This window comes from Pinus tabuliformis, chromosome Q (assembly GCF_031772625.1).
Source record: "Pinus tabuliformis cultivar Carrire ecotype Pingquan chromosome Q, CPIR1, whole genome shotgun sequence".
NCBI lineage: Eukaryota > Viridiplantae > Streptophyta > Pinopsida > Pinales > Pinaceae > Pinus > Pinus tabuliformis.
The window spans coordinates 233,061,905-233,077,929 of NC_142296.1; the positions used below are offsets into that span (position 1 = coordinate 233,061,905).

Here is a 16,025-nt window from a genome sequence, read left to right on the forward strand (position 1 = left end):
GATAGACATGAATATGGAGAGGTTAAAAAAGGAGTTGTCTTTAGTGCGACTTTTTGAAAGCTTTTACGGTGGGATTTTCAGGTCAAATTTCTCTAAAATTCCACAGGAATTTATTGAAATCACAAGTTTGATGGGTAATCTTGTGCAATCGAAGTGCCCTGGGAGTTTTCCACAGTGCTAAATCCATACATACAGTCAAAAAACTAGTTTAAATAACACAAATCAAAATTTCACCTCAAAAACAACTCTTTTAAAAAAACTGACTTCACCTATGTATCAGGGATCAACAATCAACTTAAAATGCCAAAAAAAATAAATAATCTTTTTCCTTTTAAACCTTAGGTTAAAAAAAGAAAAAGCAAGAAAAAGCTAACCTTACTAACTGATGTAACTGTGATGGGATGTGAAGAATTATACATCCATCAATCAATCAGCTTCAATTCAATTTAAACAATTGTAGTAGTATTAAATTCAATCAATAGCGGTTGTCGTTTGTAGCGATGGAAACCAAACCGACGAAAGGGATGAAACGAGAAGAAACTTGCAATTGGGAAGAGGAAGAAATGCCTCGCAAGCTATCTGTGGGAAAATTGGACATAGTAAAAGACGAACAGCGCAGAAAACTGCCAAATTCTGAGACTAAATATGCTATATTTTAGTTGTGGCCCATACATGGTCCACCAGTCTATATTATTTGTTTTCAAGTCATTGGATCAAGTTGAAGGGAAGGGACGAGAAATTGATGGATGACAGGTTCGGTTCCATAACCATGTTTGGGCAGGCCATCTGACAGGACACAGTTGGTTTTGCAAGTGCAATTTGTTCCCTTCCCCATAGGTTTCGAGGAAGAGGAGGAACTGGGGGTTATTTGTCTGGTGCTTCAATGCGTGCAGTGCAGTTAGAATTGGAATTAGTGGGCGGGGTGGGTATGGGGCGTGGGTCCTCAATCTGAACCAATCCCATCCCATTCAAAGCCATGAGATAAATGAAGGGGAAATCAAAAAGCTGATTATCTGTCTGTAAGGCATCACATTTATTTCAGCTATATAGCCAGCCTGAAACCATTTTTTAACTTTGTTCAACCAGAATTCAATGGCAGGGAGATTGCTAATTATGAAGCCTAACTGATTAGAAGACCATATCGTTTATTTCTGTTTATGGGTTTATGAGGGAATTCTCCTGACTTCGTGTTATCAATATTAGTGTTCATCAGTAGAATTGCCTGGTTCTGGGGACTTCGAGACGATGCTCAGTGCACAGCATGGCAGATAGAGGGCCAAATTCTCAGCGGCTTTCATCTCCAGAAATCTCGACTTGGAACAAACAGATCCTCTCCGGAATGCTTCAAGGAATTCCATCGCCCTATGCTGCGAATTTTGTGTATTACTTCTTACAAGGACCTCCTGTTGTGGATTTCAATATATTAGTCTGCCTGTTTAGGATTGAAAATATAATTAAAGGGAGATTAGGGCTAATGGGATCGAAAATATATAAAGAGAACGTAGACTAGGACTGATCCTTCCAGTAGACCTGGGCCATCAAACATTTAAAAGGTCCTCTTGTATATATTCTTACCCTTTATGCAGCTCTTCCCAATAGCTCTTCTGGTATATATTCTTATCCTTTAAGCAGCTCTTGCTTTCACACATGGTCTTGAAGATGAATATTGTTTTAGGTTCTTTCTTCCACATATGGTCTTGAAAATGAATCTTGTTCATCTTGTTTTAGATTAAAAAGGGCAACCAAAATGATGGTCTTGAAGATGAATCTTGTTTTAAAGGGCAATCAAAATGTAGATGAATTTTTTTTAAGGTTCTTTCTTTCGCATATAGTCTTGAATATGAATCTTGTTTTAGATTAGAAACATCAATCAGAATAAGATAGACACTGTGACTTATTATCAAGTTCTACAATTTAATAACTACACCAACCACAAAAATCTACAAAAACCATTCAAAAGATGTTTGATTTAAGTGAATCAACCCCATTAGTGTACTCAAATTTTAAACAGTGGTGCAATTTTAATGCTCTTCAAACTTTCTATGCCCCAGCTGTTCAGCTGGGTCCTCATGTAGATGGGTTTGATTTTACCATAACGTCACGTTCAAAGGATTTTACTACTATTACTGTACAGGCTAGCTAGGCTATCTAGAAAACTCTTGAAGAGATCATGCCTCTAGTTTTTGTTTAGGGTTCTGTTACAATAACACTTATAATAGTGCTCCAATATGGTTGTGGTGTTTTGGAATAGTGGTTTGGTATAGTTTTATTACTATGAGATGTTTTTCTTTTCTAGCAGAATCTGTTCGACTGAAAATATAATCAGACGAATTCAGTGATAGAGATACTAACGTGTATGTTGATTGAATAGCCTCTGGTGCAACTGTGTCTGTATCCGTTATGAATTATATGATGTTTGCATCGTATTATATCATCATGGCTGCTTTCCTAACAGAATTTTCTTGGAATTATTTTGCAAACAGATCCAACTCTGGATTAGAATCCCTGAAGGATCAGCATGAAGCTTATGACCTTGGAGAGTTTGAGCAGTCTCTTATCTTGAATCTCGACGCTGAGGGAGATCATCATCCTGGCCTTGCAGAGAGACGTAGGTGTTCACAGTGACCGTTTGGCTTTCTCTTTGTCTCAATGATGATTTCATGTATTTTTTGTTGGCTTGACTGATTGATGATTTCATATTTTTTTTGGTTGGCTCTGATTGGGATTTGAAACTTGTTTGTATAATACTTGAATTTCATGGTTTACATACTATTTCATGGTTTGAATAATACTTCATAACACTGCTATGGCTATTGAGGTACCCAATGAGGTCTTGATGATCTCATATTTAGAAAAGAATTTCATTTTTCCTAATTTTTCAATTGGTTTTTGAAAGTAACTATAATATTGTGGTGCAGTCAATCAATTATACAAGTTTTTTCCCTTTGAAATCTTTTCAAAAAACTGATTAGCCCACACATAAAAGCTGTGTACAAAAGCATGAAAAGCCCAGAGAGAGACATGTAACAGTCAGCCTGGAATTGTAATGGCAGGCCTTTTGAAATTCAGAGACTTGGTGTAACGGAATGGAACAAGTGGCCTGTGGGAGGAAAGTACCTTTTGTGTTTTTGTCGTATGATAGGATTGATCCTCTGAGAATTAAAAGCCATGTGACACTCGACTCTGAGTAACTTGTCTGCTCAGAAAGCTTCTTCACATTGGACTGAGGTTTTTTTGGGCAGTTGTGCAATCATGAAGAATACCTTGCACGGTACTGACAACAAGGATCCCCCCTGACACTAATGCTCTCGGTTTAATAGCCCTGAGATATGGATATAATCCCATAGTTTGTTAATTAAGAGTTCGATTCCTTGCAATCCTGCTTGCTATTATGGCACGCAATAATCATAGTACAAAGCAGGAACTGTCGCTATCCACACACTCTTCGTTTGCATTGACATTAGCATATACCATCATCAGCTTCCATAGAAAATAAGTCTGCAGGTGATGCACTTCAATCATTCCATGATCTCATGTGGGTATCTCCTCCTGCAACTGTTTTGCTCATAAATCAATCCATCTGTTCTCCTGTCACCTAGTTTTCTTATGTTCAAGAGAGGAACATATATTTTAGAGTTGTGCTTGATTTAAGATTTCAGTTTTATATTTTGAATGTCTAGACTTCTATACCCAGCATTTTCAATCATGTATTTGTTCTCAAAGAGCAGTAATAAGCTCTAAGCAATACCACATTGATTACAGTATATCTTGAGATGCATATTTTCTGATGTGAGATTGAATGCAGTATATGCCTCAGACCAGTTAGAAATTTTCCATTTAATGCAAGGCAGCTGGGCTTATGATGGTTGTCCATACAGACGCTCTTTTTTTAAAGTTTGACCAAGATTTTCCGTGTCTAACAACTGTGCCTGCGACGATGCTTTAACAGAGGGATTCGGGAGTCGTCCAGCAACGCTCAACATATTTCCTTCGTGGCCAATGCGATTTGAGGCATCCCCAAAGGTAGTATAGATGATATCTTGATACAATTGTGCAGTCCTTTTGTATATATTTTCGAATTTTCAATTTTTTTTTTTTTTAAGCAGTAGGTTTTGGAGTTTTTGGGGTCAAAATTCAGTAGATATGTGTTAAAATCGAGAGTTTGAGCTGTGTAACCTGGACACTTTTATAGTGCTTTGGAGTTTTTCAAAGTGTAAATTTATTTGTGTAGCTAAAAATATATTCTGAATAAGTAAAAACCACAATTTCATTCACAATTGTGTAGCCAAATCTAAATTGGTTTTTTAAAGCACTATTGATATTATCATTAGCCTCTCTAAATTGTTTTTTTAGCACTATTGATATTATCATTAGCATGTCACTTGATGTCTCTGGTAGAAGCTAGGCTTCCACCCATATTGGTATTATCATCTGCATTAGCATGTCACTTGATGCACTTAGGTAGAAGTTAGCTTTCTACTTCCAATGTAAAGAATAATTAATTTATTAAATGTTAAACACCATGTGGTAAATCAATTTTCATGAATATCATTTTATTTTCATAAAAAAACAATAATTTTTATTTCTATCCCAACAACGAAATGAAAATACAGTAAGCCAACAATACATCCTGCAATATTTACAGGTAAACCTATATATACAACTTTGATTGATAGGGGATGATCATATTAACTTGTCACTCCATATACCATTTGATACCATTTGATTGATATGGAGAGATCATACTACCTTGCAGTCAACGTCGCAATCAGCAGACAGTACAGTTTCAGGATCTGCTCAGTATACGGCTTCGGCCTGCAAAGCTGATACCCAGATAGAGTTGGAATCACCAAGCAGTACGCGACTGCAGCAGGAGGCAGTGCAGGTATCTGACATGGCGGGGAACAGTTTACGCACAGAAACGTCGAATGAATTAGAAAAGGATGCGAAGGTACAGAAATGCCATGGAAATTTTCACATTTAATTCTTGTTATTTATGTTCTGTTTAGTCCAGGAGACTCCAAACTTGAAATCGTAGCTGATCTTGAGATCATTTGATCGTTTGGTATGGTAAAGCCTGAGACAAATCACAGAGCCCGAACATCCAGCTCTGAACATGAGGCTGCATCCAAGACACTCGATGCTAAGGTATATTTCAGAGCTATGGTTTTATGTCCCACCAGTCTTTTCAACCGATTATTTGAGCAATTCTCAGAGCTATATACACGTCCTAGAAATAGTAACGATTGGCAAAAGTAAAACTGTTGGGACAGACGAGGAATGATTGAGATTTTTTGATGCAGACATTGAGGCGTCTTGCCCAAAATAGAGAAGCAGCAAAGAAAAGTAGACTGAGAAAGAAGGTATTCCATCTCATTTTTTTTGGGTTTGTTCCTTCTCGTGTTGCTGCTAGATTGGGTCTTGAAATTAGAAATACTAATTTATCACACGATACTTTGCAGGCTTATGTCCAGCAGTTAGAGTCCAGCCGCATGAAGCTCAGTCAGCTTGAGCAAGATCTTCAACGAGCAAGAACACAGGTGAAATTGATCAGTTGATATGCTTTTGATGAATACAGATAATCTTGGACACAATGTATTTTTTTGGGTATGGAATAACTTTTCAATTTTGGCACACTAGGGTGTTTTCCTTGGGGCGGGATTCGTTGCTGATCAAGGTCACCCAGGTTTGAGTCCAGGTATGTCAATTGTAATTTTTGGAAATTACTCCTTAATATCTGTGTTAAACTCCATTAAACCTTCTATTGAGTTTGTATCTCAAATGGGTTCAAATGAATTTTAATTGGATGAAATATGAATAAACTTACTATTGAGTTTGCATCTCAAATGGGTTCAAATAAATAAACTTACTATTGAGATTTGCATCTCAAATGGGTTCAAATGAGTTTTAATGGGATGGAATATGAATAAACTTCCTAATGAGATTTGCATCTCAAATGGGGTCCGATGAGTTTTAATTGGATGGAGTATGAATAAACTTACTATTGAGATTTGCATCTCAAATGGGTTCAAATGAGTTTTAATTGGATGGAACATGATTATGAAATTTTCATTGTAGGTTTTGATGGAAGGTAGCTAGCTCAATTTTTTCATCTTGTTGCTGTCAGTTGGATTTCAAATATTGTCGACCTAGTTTGTAGGATTTCAAAATGTTACTTAAATTTATACATGAAATTGAAATTGGAATTATAAATTGACGAATGAGTTTGGATCTCTAAATTGATCTTGTTTTTGTTTATCTGATTTTAATATATTTCCAAAATTTATTTGACTTTACTATTTGTTATATTTCTCATTAGTTGAGAAGTAAAAAGCCTTTAAGGTTAGGCATTATTTGTTTGGCCTTTGAGTTAATATGCCTAGATTTTAAAAGACGTTCTTGTTTGTTCTCAGTGTGATTCCAATATATTTCCAAAATCTACGATCAAAAAATTGCTTAACCTGTTTGTTGATATCTTCGTCTATCAAGAAATTTCGACCTTTTTTTGTTATTCCTAATTAATGGGTTTATAACCAGGTGCTGCTATTTTCGACATGGAATATTCACGGTGGCTAGAGGAACGCCATGGCCGATTGTGTGAGCTGAGGGCAGCATTCCAGGCCCACATACCGGACAACGATCTACGCCTGCTGCTAGACAACTGCCTGCGCCACTATGACGAAATATTCCGGTTGAAGAGCATTGCAGCCAAGACAGATGTGTTCCACCTGGTTTCAGGGATGTGGAAAACGCCTGCAGAGCGGTGTTTCATGTGGATGGGAGGATTCCGTCCCTCAGAACTTCTCAAGGTGCATGCACAAACCTCCCCTTCTCTTCACCTTTAATAACCAAACAAAACACAAAACAGCCCATCATGGGGTCCATCTCCATGTTCTGCAGTTGTAAAGAATCCAGGGTGGGTCCATCTCCATCTTCTGCAATGGTAAAGAATCCATGATGGGTCCATCTCTATCTTTTGTAATTCAAGAAAAACCAGAATTGGTCCTGCATCTTCATTGTTATTGTGTAGAGAGATCAAATCCCTTCTATTCACAATTCAAAATTTTAAATTTATTGATAAACCCAAAAGTCAAATGAATATTTTACTTTTGTGATTGCAACTTTGTAAAGAATCTGTACAGTTGAACAGAATAATTAATATAGCAGGTAACCATGTTTCTGTTTTTACGTCGTAGTAGATCCTGGTTCCTCAGCTGGAGCCCTTGACCGAGCCGCAGTTTGTGGGCATTTGTAACTTACAGCAGTCTTCACAGCAAGCTGAGGAGGCTCTTCTACAAGGAATGGAGACTCTCCAACAGTCTCTGTCTGAAACCTTAATATCTGGATCTCTGACCCCACCTTCAAACGCCGGTAATTACATGGAACAAATGGCCATTGCCATGGGCAAACTCGCCAACCTAGAGGGCTTTGTGCGCCAGGTTAACCCCCTATCTGCCCTCTCCTGTATTTACAAATTTATAATCCAGTTTTGTTTTAAAACTATTAGTGAAATGGATTGATGTTACAGGCAGACAATTTGAGACAGCAGACACTGCACCAACTTCACCGAATACTCACTATTCGCCAAGCTGCGAGATGCTTTATCGCCACTGGGGAATACTTTAGTCGAATTCGAGCATTGAGCTCCCTGTGGTGTGCTCGCCCACGAGAGTAAGTTTGCCCAATCCTTGCATTTTTTATAATGATTCTCATATAACAATAACGACATTTTCTAATCCCATGTTCGATTTAGATCTATTTTAATTATTGAATGATACAATATCGACCTTTTCTACTGCCATGTTCGATCTAGACCTATTTTAACTTTATCGAGTTTGAGTTCTGGAGTATAAAATTGAAAAAAAAAAAAATTGGGAATCAAATTTTTTTAAGTTGCAATTTTGTAAGTATAAAATTGAAAAAAAAAATCAATTTTTTTGAGTGTAAAACGGCTTCAGAAGTTTATACATATAAAACCTATCATCCACGTTGAATTTTTTAATCATCAGTAATATCTTGGTAACCTGCGATGCAGGTCATCTCGATTGAAGGATTGAGATGGCTTCTGATATGGAAAATGTACGCATTTATATCTGGGTACGCATTTATATCTGGGTAGGGAGGGAAGAATTGTTTGCAGATTTAAAACTGAGTTGTTTTTAGTGTGATTTTTTTGAATTTTTAGTGTTTGAATCTGGTGTCTAAATTTGTGATGAAATCTTGATTTTTGTTATTTAAACTAGTTTTTTGAGTGTATATGGTTGTAGCACCTTGAAACTCATCAAACTTGTGATTTCAATAAATTTCTGCTAGATTTTAGAAAAACATCCACCAAAAAAACTTTCAAAAAATCACCCAAAAACAATTCGATTTAAAACTGCTTAAAACTGCAAGGAAGCCTGCCTGAAATTGCCTTTACTTCATCTAATGTTTGGACATCCAATCTGCACTTGATGCTTCTAGGTGCCCCCGACTTAAACATGTGTAACTATCAGCAAGTAGACAGTACGCTGCCAACGCCCCCCGAGTTGGTGGTGTGTGGCTGTAGCGCATTCGTTTTCTATCATGATAATTTTCTCCAAGAAGACTATGTATTGTTTCTTATTGTTTCCCATTTTGCTTGATCTCCACAACAATGAAAAATTTCGATCCTTTACAATACTCCGTGATCCAGCGTTGTTCCTTTATTTGCTGGGGACGGCCTCGGAATCTGCTGCAACACACGTTAAAACACTATATTCTCAAATTGCTGGGTTTGAATGAAAACACTATATTCTCAAATTTCTGGGTTTGAAAGACAATGCTCTGAGAATACAAGTCAGGGAGACATTGTTATTTTTTCCTTAGCTTTCGTTATTTGTCAGATAACAATTATTGAATCACCCAAGACTATTTTTTGTTCTCTTTACTGGTCAGATAACAATTATTTGTTAGATAACAATTATTGAATAAGTAAAGACTATTTTTGTTTTATTAAAGCTAGTTCAAATCCTTGTCATAAAGTTAGCTATTTAATTTGGTTATTAGTTGATGAACCTAAATCCCAGGTTTATTATAGTTTTGTTTGATCATCCAGAGTGAATTATACGTCTTTCTCAATTTTTATTTTCGTTTTTGTTTTTTATGGGATATTAAAATATTTTATTAAAATACAAAATTTTGAAAATAAATTGCACTCTCGATCCCTTACCACCTCTCATATATATATATATATAAAATTTAAATGCTCCATATTATTGAAATATTAATTAAGAATTAATGAATAACTCATCTTCCTCATATATATATATATATATTATTACGCTCAACATTAAATTAAATATTGTGTTTTTTTATTTTGAAATAAACTAGTTAGAATAGATGTTCAAATAATTTATCTAAGTGTGTTGTGGAAATATTTTTAAAAGTATAAGTATTATACCTCTTGCTTATGTTTAATAGTGAAAACAAATTTTTTATTATTATTTTATCTCTCTAAAATTAATATAAAATTGTTATTTCAAATAGACATTGAAATCATTTATATATAGTTGAAAGTTAGAGTGAAATATTTTTACTACATCTCAACAGATAACATAGTCACATTGTTTTTATATTTAAAAAACATTTTACTTTTATTTTAAAAATACATGTCTTGAGCACTTAAGGAATTAAAAATCTCTTTCATACTAAGTTGTAGACTAGTACAACCACATTAAAAATATTAATGTGGTTGATATAGCCTAAGACTTCATAAATATAACCAAAAAAACTACTGCAACACACCACATTGGTGTATGAGACCCCCTTGTTGGTGGGACAAGGGACAATTTGACTACTACGTCTAATCATGCATACTCTACCACTAATTTTGAACATGTGACCTCTTAAGAAGAAACACATGCTCTTAACTAGGGCCACTCAAGTTGTATATTATAAATAATAATGAGGAACATATCATTGAGGAACTTATTAGAATTGGAATAATCTCAAGTCCCTAGAAAATTGGCGAAAAGGAGCCACCTCGCATAGAAATACAATTTTTTAAATTTATTAAAAGTCAATACAACCTAACAAACTCTTTAATACACTATAATCATCAATATTCATTAAAACTAATCATATATTGACCATATTCCTTTGAAATACACATTAAATTGAAATAAAAAACCTTTCACAATTACAAAAATAACTAAATCATTACTAAAATATTCCAATATTTAATTAAATGTTTTTGAAATACTCTTGAATCAAAATTCTGAAATTCATTTTTTTATTTAATTTAATTTAACAACCCCATTCCTTGGAAGAAAATAATACATTATTTTCTTCAACCGTACCTGTATGGCTGTTTTGTCAAAAACTTTTCACAATTTATCACGGCGTTGTAAGGGTTATATTTCAGTACTACAGATTGATATTTCAAGATTGACGTGGCTTTTACGTGAAAATGCGTTTTATCTTCTTGTTAATGGAAGATGAAGATTCTAATGGCGTCAATATGTACATAATATACTGTTTGATTGTTGCAGGCAGCACCTACTCGATGGAAGCTCTTCCGCTGCAACGATGATGACAACTTCAGCTGCAGATTATTTCTCCACTTTATGATTTTCGACGACATCAGCATTCAGCGTTGGGAATTTCACTTTTCCCCCAGAATCCTGTTTTTGATTAATTTGTTTACAGATATAATCATGAAATTATAAGCTCATTGCAGCACCCACAGATCTGATCAGGTAGGAGAATTATTTTTCTGGGAGCCAGAACCCACAGATCTTATGAGGTAGGAGGATTAGTTATCTGGGTGCCAGGATCGCTACTAGTTGTAATTTGTAAATGCGAATTGACAACAATCCCATGAAAGGTTGATGTATCTCTGAATATGAGAGCCAAGCATCATATTGAACAGTAAACGTGATAACAGATCACTCGAGATTTTATTTTTTTTGGTATCAAATCAAGCAGAAATATATTATACTAGTCCCCCGCTGGCTTTTTCTATGCCCATTCAGACTGGATCAGTACAAATGTTAACTATGCCTCACATCTTCAAATATCAAGTTGATATGTAGTGATCACATAAAAGCGAACTATGATTGTAAATCCCTGAGGAAAAATACCAGATAACCATCATCACTAAGTTTCAAGGTTCTTAACTGCTGTGATTTTAACTATTGCTAAATTTGTTTGAACTTCATATGTTGAGGCTTTTGTTTTAAATTTGTTGGAAGTTCATAATGTTGAGGCTTCTGTTACTAGGAAAAAAAGGTTCCTATCGTCCTATTCTCTGGCACAGGGAGGTTTCTATCATTATAAGAGGTTTCTATCATTAGAAAACTTTGTAAGTAAAATCCAGGTTACCCACAGATTTGATTGGTGGATTGAATTTTTATTTAAATTAGATTGAAAGAAACAACTTCATCTCACTTTTTAGTCTATAACATATTTAGTTATGGAATTTTATAAACCAGCATAGATTTATCTTAAATACTGATTAAATACAGATCTAACATGAGCAGAGAGAGATAATTTATTTACGTGCAAATTTTTTTATGAGCCTATGTTATTTAAATGTTTTGTATAGTTATATATATATATATATATATATATATATATATTACTTTTTATTTTAGTTACATGAATAAAATTTCAATTTTGATTACACGCTGACAATATTACACATCATACTATGCCGTAGAATAAACCGTTTGACTCAATAAAATCCAAATCACTAAAAATAACTAGTTATAATTCTATTTTTAGTTATAATTCTATTAGAATTATAGTTCATTTCTTTTTCTGGAAGAACAAAAAAATAGTCTAGACAGAAAGAAACAATTTCATCTCACCTTCTAGTCTACAACCTATTTAGGTATGGAACTTTATAAATAAGATCCAAGTCACCGAAAGAGCTAGTTGTTAGGATTCTAGTTCATTTCTTCCTTTAGGAAGAAGAAAAAGTCGTCTGAATTTTTAATTATACATCTACGTGCCATCTTTATGTATATTGCGCAACTACTCCCCTCGAAATCCAACCTGTCAAGATGTGAAGCTTGACCTAACCTGACATTGTAATTTAATTTATGTTGAATGAGAAAGTGTACTTTAATTTTACGTTGAATTTTTAATTATACTTCTACGTGTCATCTTTAACGAACAGTTCCCCTTTCAGATTAGGAATGATAGACGATCCTAGAACTGCAAGTTTCCAATTTTGCACGAAGATTTTGATATGCGAGGAAAGCTTTTCCCTAGCAGGTTTGAAATCGGTCAATTCCGGGGAATGTTGGCTGAGCTATTTCTTTTTGTCTCCCACACTACTGTCCCCAATGGAGTGGTATGTAGGGGTTGCATGGTGATACAGCAAGGGAAATTAGAATTTGCATGCATACATTGGAAAAGTGGATGGTACCAATGGTTTTTTTCTCAACACAATATGGAATTTGGGTTCATTGACTCAAATTGTGGTGGTGGATTTCAATAGGAGTATTTTTGTTTGGGAAACAAGGAAACAGGGTTTTATTATGAACAGTGTGATAATAAAAAATAATTTCTCAATTATGGTACAAGAAGTCAACTAGTTGATCTCCGAAATTATTATCATTATGGATGAGATAAATTACCTTAAAAAAACAAATTAAAGTATTATCAGAAGTCTCTATTTAGAATAAACAACCCTCTCTCTTCAATGGATGAGATAAACTACATTAAAAAACAAATTGAAAATTGAAGTATTACTAGAAATCTTTATTTAAAATAAACAACCATCTCTTCAACTATTTCTGTTAGTGCTTCTAGTTATCATGTTCCTGACTTGAATGGAAGTGCTCCAACTATGAAGTAAGGGGACTTGAATTTATAGTAGTCAAATTTTGCTTGTTTTAGAATTATTTTAACATATCTATATTACTAACATATTATAATTATTCTAATAATAATTAGCTTTAGAATAACCTAACTTGAATTATATAGTAGTCAAATTTTGCTTGTTTTAGAATTATTTTAACATATCTATATTACTAGGCCACATATTATAATTATTCTAATAATAATTATTTGTTATAATATTAGACAAGTTGAAAAATTAAAACAATTATATTACAGGTTACATTTTTTTCGTATTCTAATATAATACTATGTTCCTAGACACATATTTTATATAATATAGTATTTCATATTTAAAAATAATAATTTATTATATATAAATAAATATATTAAAATAATAAATATTATATATTAATAAGAAATAAGTTTTTTAATCATGGAAAAGCTAGAATAAGTTTTAATTTAATATAATGTAGTGTGAAAAAAAACTAAAACAATATTTATAATTTTTTATATTCTTTATTGTCTAATATGATAGAGCATTTTTATATCTCTAGTTATATTTTAGAGTTATTTAAATTTTAAATAATAAAATATTAATTAATTGTTATTTGTTTTTCAGAAAGTATAATTTTATTAAAATTATTTAAATTTTAAATAATAAAATATTAATATATTATTAATTTATCTCATCTTTAGTCTATTGGTGGTCCTATTTACTTTCTAGCTAAATTCCTTGCCTAAAGCTTAAACCCTTAGTTGGCCATACAGAGTCTTTTGTCAAAGGCTCTGCTTCCTTTGTTGAAGAGCTCAAGGTCATAAAGCTTGACCCTAGGGACATTCTTGTTAGTTTTGATGTAGTCTCCCTTTACACTTGCATCCCTATAAATGAAGCCATAGAAGTGATCAACCGCCTAACGGATCCCGATACAACTCGGTTAGTTGAGATCTGTCTCACTTCCACCTTTTTCAGTTTTGAGGGCAAGTTCTTTGAGCAAACCTGTGGTGTTGCCATGGGCTCACCCCTATCCCATGTCGTTGCTAATCTTTTTATGGAAGATTTTGAATCCAAGGCTCTGACCTCGGCCTGCCTTCTACCTAAACTTTGGAAAATATTTGTAGATGACACTAATGTCATCTAGTCGCATGGCTAAGAGGAGTTGGATCTCTTCTTCTATCATCTCAACGGTCAATCCGCCGCCATTAAGTTCACCATGGCATAGGAAGTCGATGGTTGCCTCTCATTCCTTGATATTCTTATTTCTAAGAATATTGACGGTTCCCTCTCCCACCAAGTGTTTCGCAAGAAAACACATACGAAGCAATATCTTCATGCCAATTCCCATCATTTCCCGGCTCAAAAGTTTGGGCTTCGAGAAAGAGAAATCTCATCTCCTTAATGTCTTTGTTGAGAATGGTTATAGCAGATACCTGGGTCAGAAGGCTTTCCTCAAAGCTTCCAAAAATTCGGTAGTAAAAAAGAACCTAAAGAACGAGTCCCAGGGGTCCATCTGCCTTTTGTTCAAGGGACCACTGATAAGATTGCGAGGATTCTTAGGAAGCATAATGTTCCCTCGACCTTTAGACCCCTTAACACCATTCTTAAATCTCTCCGATCAGTGAAGCATCTTATCGACCCTAAGGACATGAAGGGGGTCTTTATTATTCCTTGTTCCTGTGGGACCCCCTATATTGATGAGACTGAACGCTCCACTAATCAAAGAATTAGTGAGCATGCCGCTGATCTTAAACATAGGAGAACCAAGTCTTCCGCACTAGCAGAGCATGCGGAGAAGACCAAACATCATGTCTGTATTGAGGAGGCCAATGTTATTGCTAGAGTTTCACAGTTCCATCATCGGAAATTTAGGGAAGCCATTGAGATTGAAAGGAGACCAAACAATCTCAATAGAGATGACGGTTGGAAGATCAATAGTTGTTGGGTCCCGGCCCTCGCCTCATAGTCGTTTCCTCCCCTTCCTCCCCTCCCTCTTTTAATAGCTTGTTCTAGAGATTTCCCCTTGATATCCTTTAACCTTCTTTCTTTAGCCATAGTTCTTTGATCCTCTTTGGAAATCTTCCTTGATTTCTTATAATCCTTTTCATTCCTTTCTTAAAGGGTTAGATTATATAGTATAAGATATTTAAATAGCAAATTTATGTTCTAAGTAGACAGCTTTACTAATAAATTTATATTAATTAGTTACCCATCCCTTAATTAAATACTATTATTATAACACTATTATATTAATAATAACAATACAATAAATCCTTACAATTACTAATTTCCCTAGAACTAGTAATACTGGTTCCTATTAGATTACTAATATATTGATACCCTAACCATTGATAGTAAGAATAATACCATTATCATATCGAATACTACTTTTAATATATGTTAAATATTAGTATAGATATTCCCTTTTCATGAAGGGATCTAGTATATATAATATAAGGATAATTAAGATTATTTTAGTCCTTACATTTAATAATATCCATAGATCTATTAAATTTATATTAATTAGTTACACAAGACATTAATAATAAGATTAATACTATAAAATTATTATAATAATAATAATATAATATTAATTATTATTAATTATTGTAGTTACCCTTTTAATTACTAACAATTATTGTCCCTAGATATATTATTTCTAGCAATTTTAATATAAATATTCCCTAATATTATTATTAACTCAAAGATGGTTAACTTTTCACTTAAATAACATATATCATGTGATTTACGTCGAAAAACTTTTCTCATAATATTAATTAATTATTATTTATTTTTTTATAAATTATAATTTTATTAAAAATGTAATTGTTAAAAGTAGTTATATTTAAAATTTTCGGAATTCTATTTTTTAACATTAAATTTGTTTAATACAAAGTTATTTTCCAAACTATTTTATTAAACTATTTTAATTATTTACCTGAATGTGATATTTAAAATATTCCTTATATCTAAAATAATTACAAATTCCAAAATTATCATAAACTAATGGAAACCTTATAATAAATAAGCTCTTTAATCCTACAATAATTACTTTTAATTTAATATAATGTTTTTGTGAAAATGCTAAAATAGTATTCATAATTCTTTATTGGGTAATGTGATAGAATATTTTTATATTTTTATTGTGTAATATGATAGAGTATTTTTATATTTTATAGTTATTTAAATTTTAAATAATAAAATAGTAATTAATTGTTAT

General features: G+C 33.4%; 1 protein-coding gene across 1 annotated transcript; it reads left to right on the forward strand.

Annotated features, from left to right (window-relative positions):
• Window positions 1-642: 642 nt before the first annotated feature.
• On the forward strand, window positions 643-10,993 carry LOC149219048 (transcription factor TGA2.2-like). The gene is made up of 12 exons (XM_089384231.1): window positions 643-1,380; window positions 2,484-2,608; window positions 3,950-4,023; window positions 4,757-4,951; window positions 5,077-5,148; window positions 5,304-5,363; window positions 5,463-5,540; window positions 5,641-5,698; window positions 6,538-6,809; window positions 7,200-7,439; window positions 7,529-7,671; window positions 10,512-10,993. The coding sequence occupies exons 1-12, from the start codon at window positions 1,262-1,264 to the stop codon at window positions 10,588-10,590; spliced, it is 1,515 nt and encodes a 504-aa protein (XP_089240357.1). The 5' UTR covers window positions 643-1,261; the 3' UTR covers window positions 10,591-10,993.
• The last annotated feature ends 5,032 nt before the right edge of the window (window positions 10,994-16,025 follow it).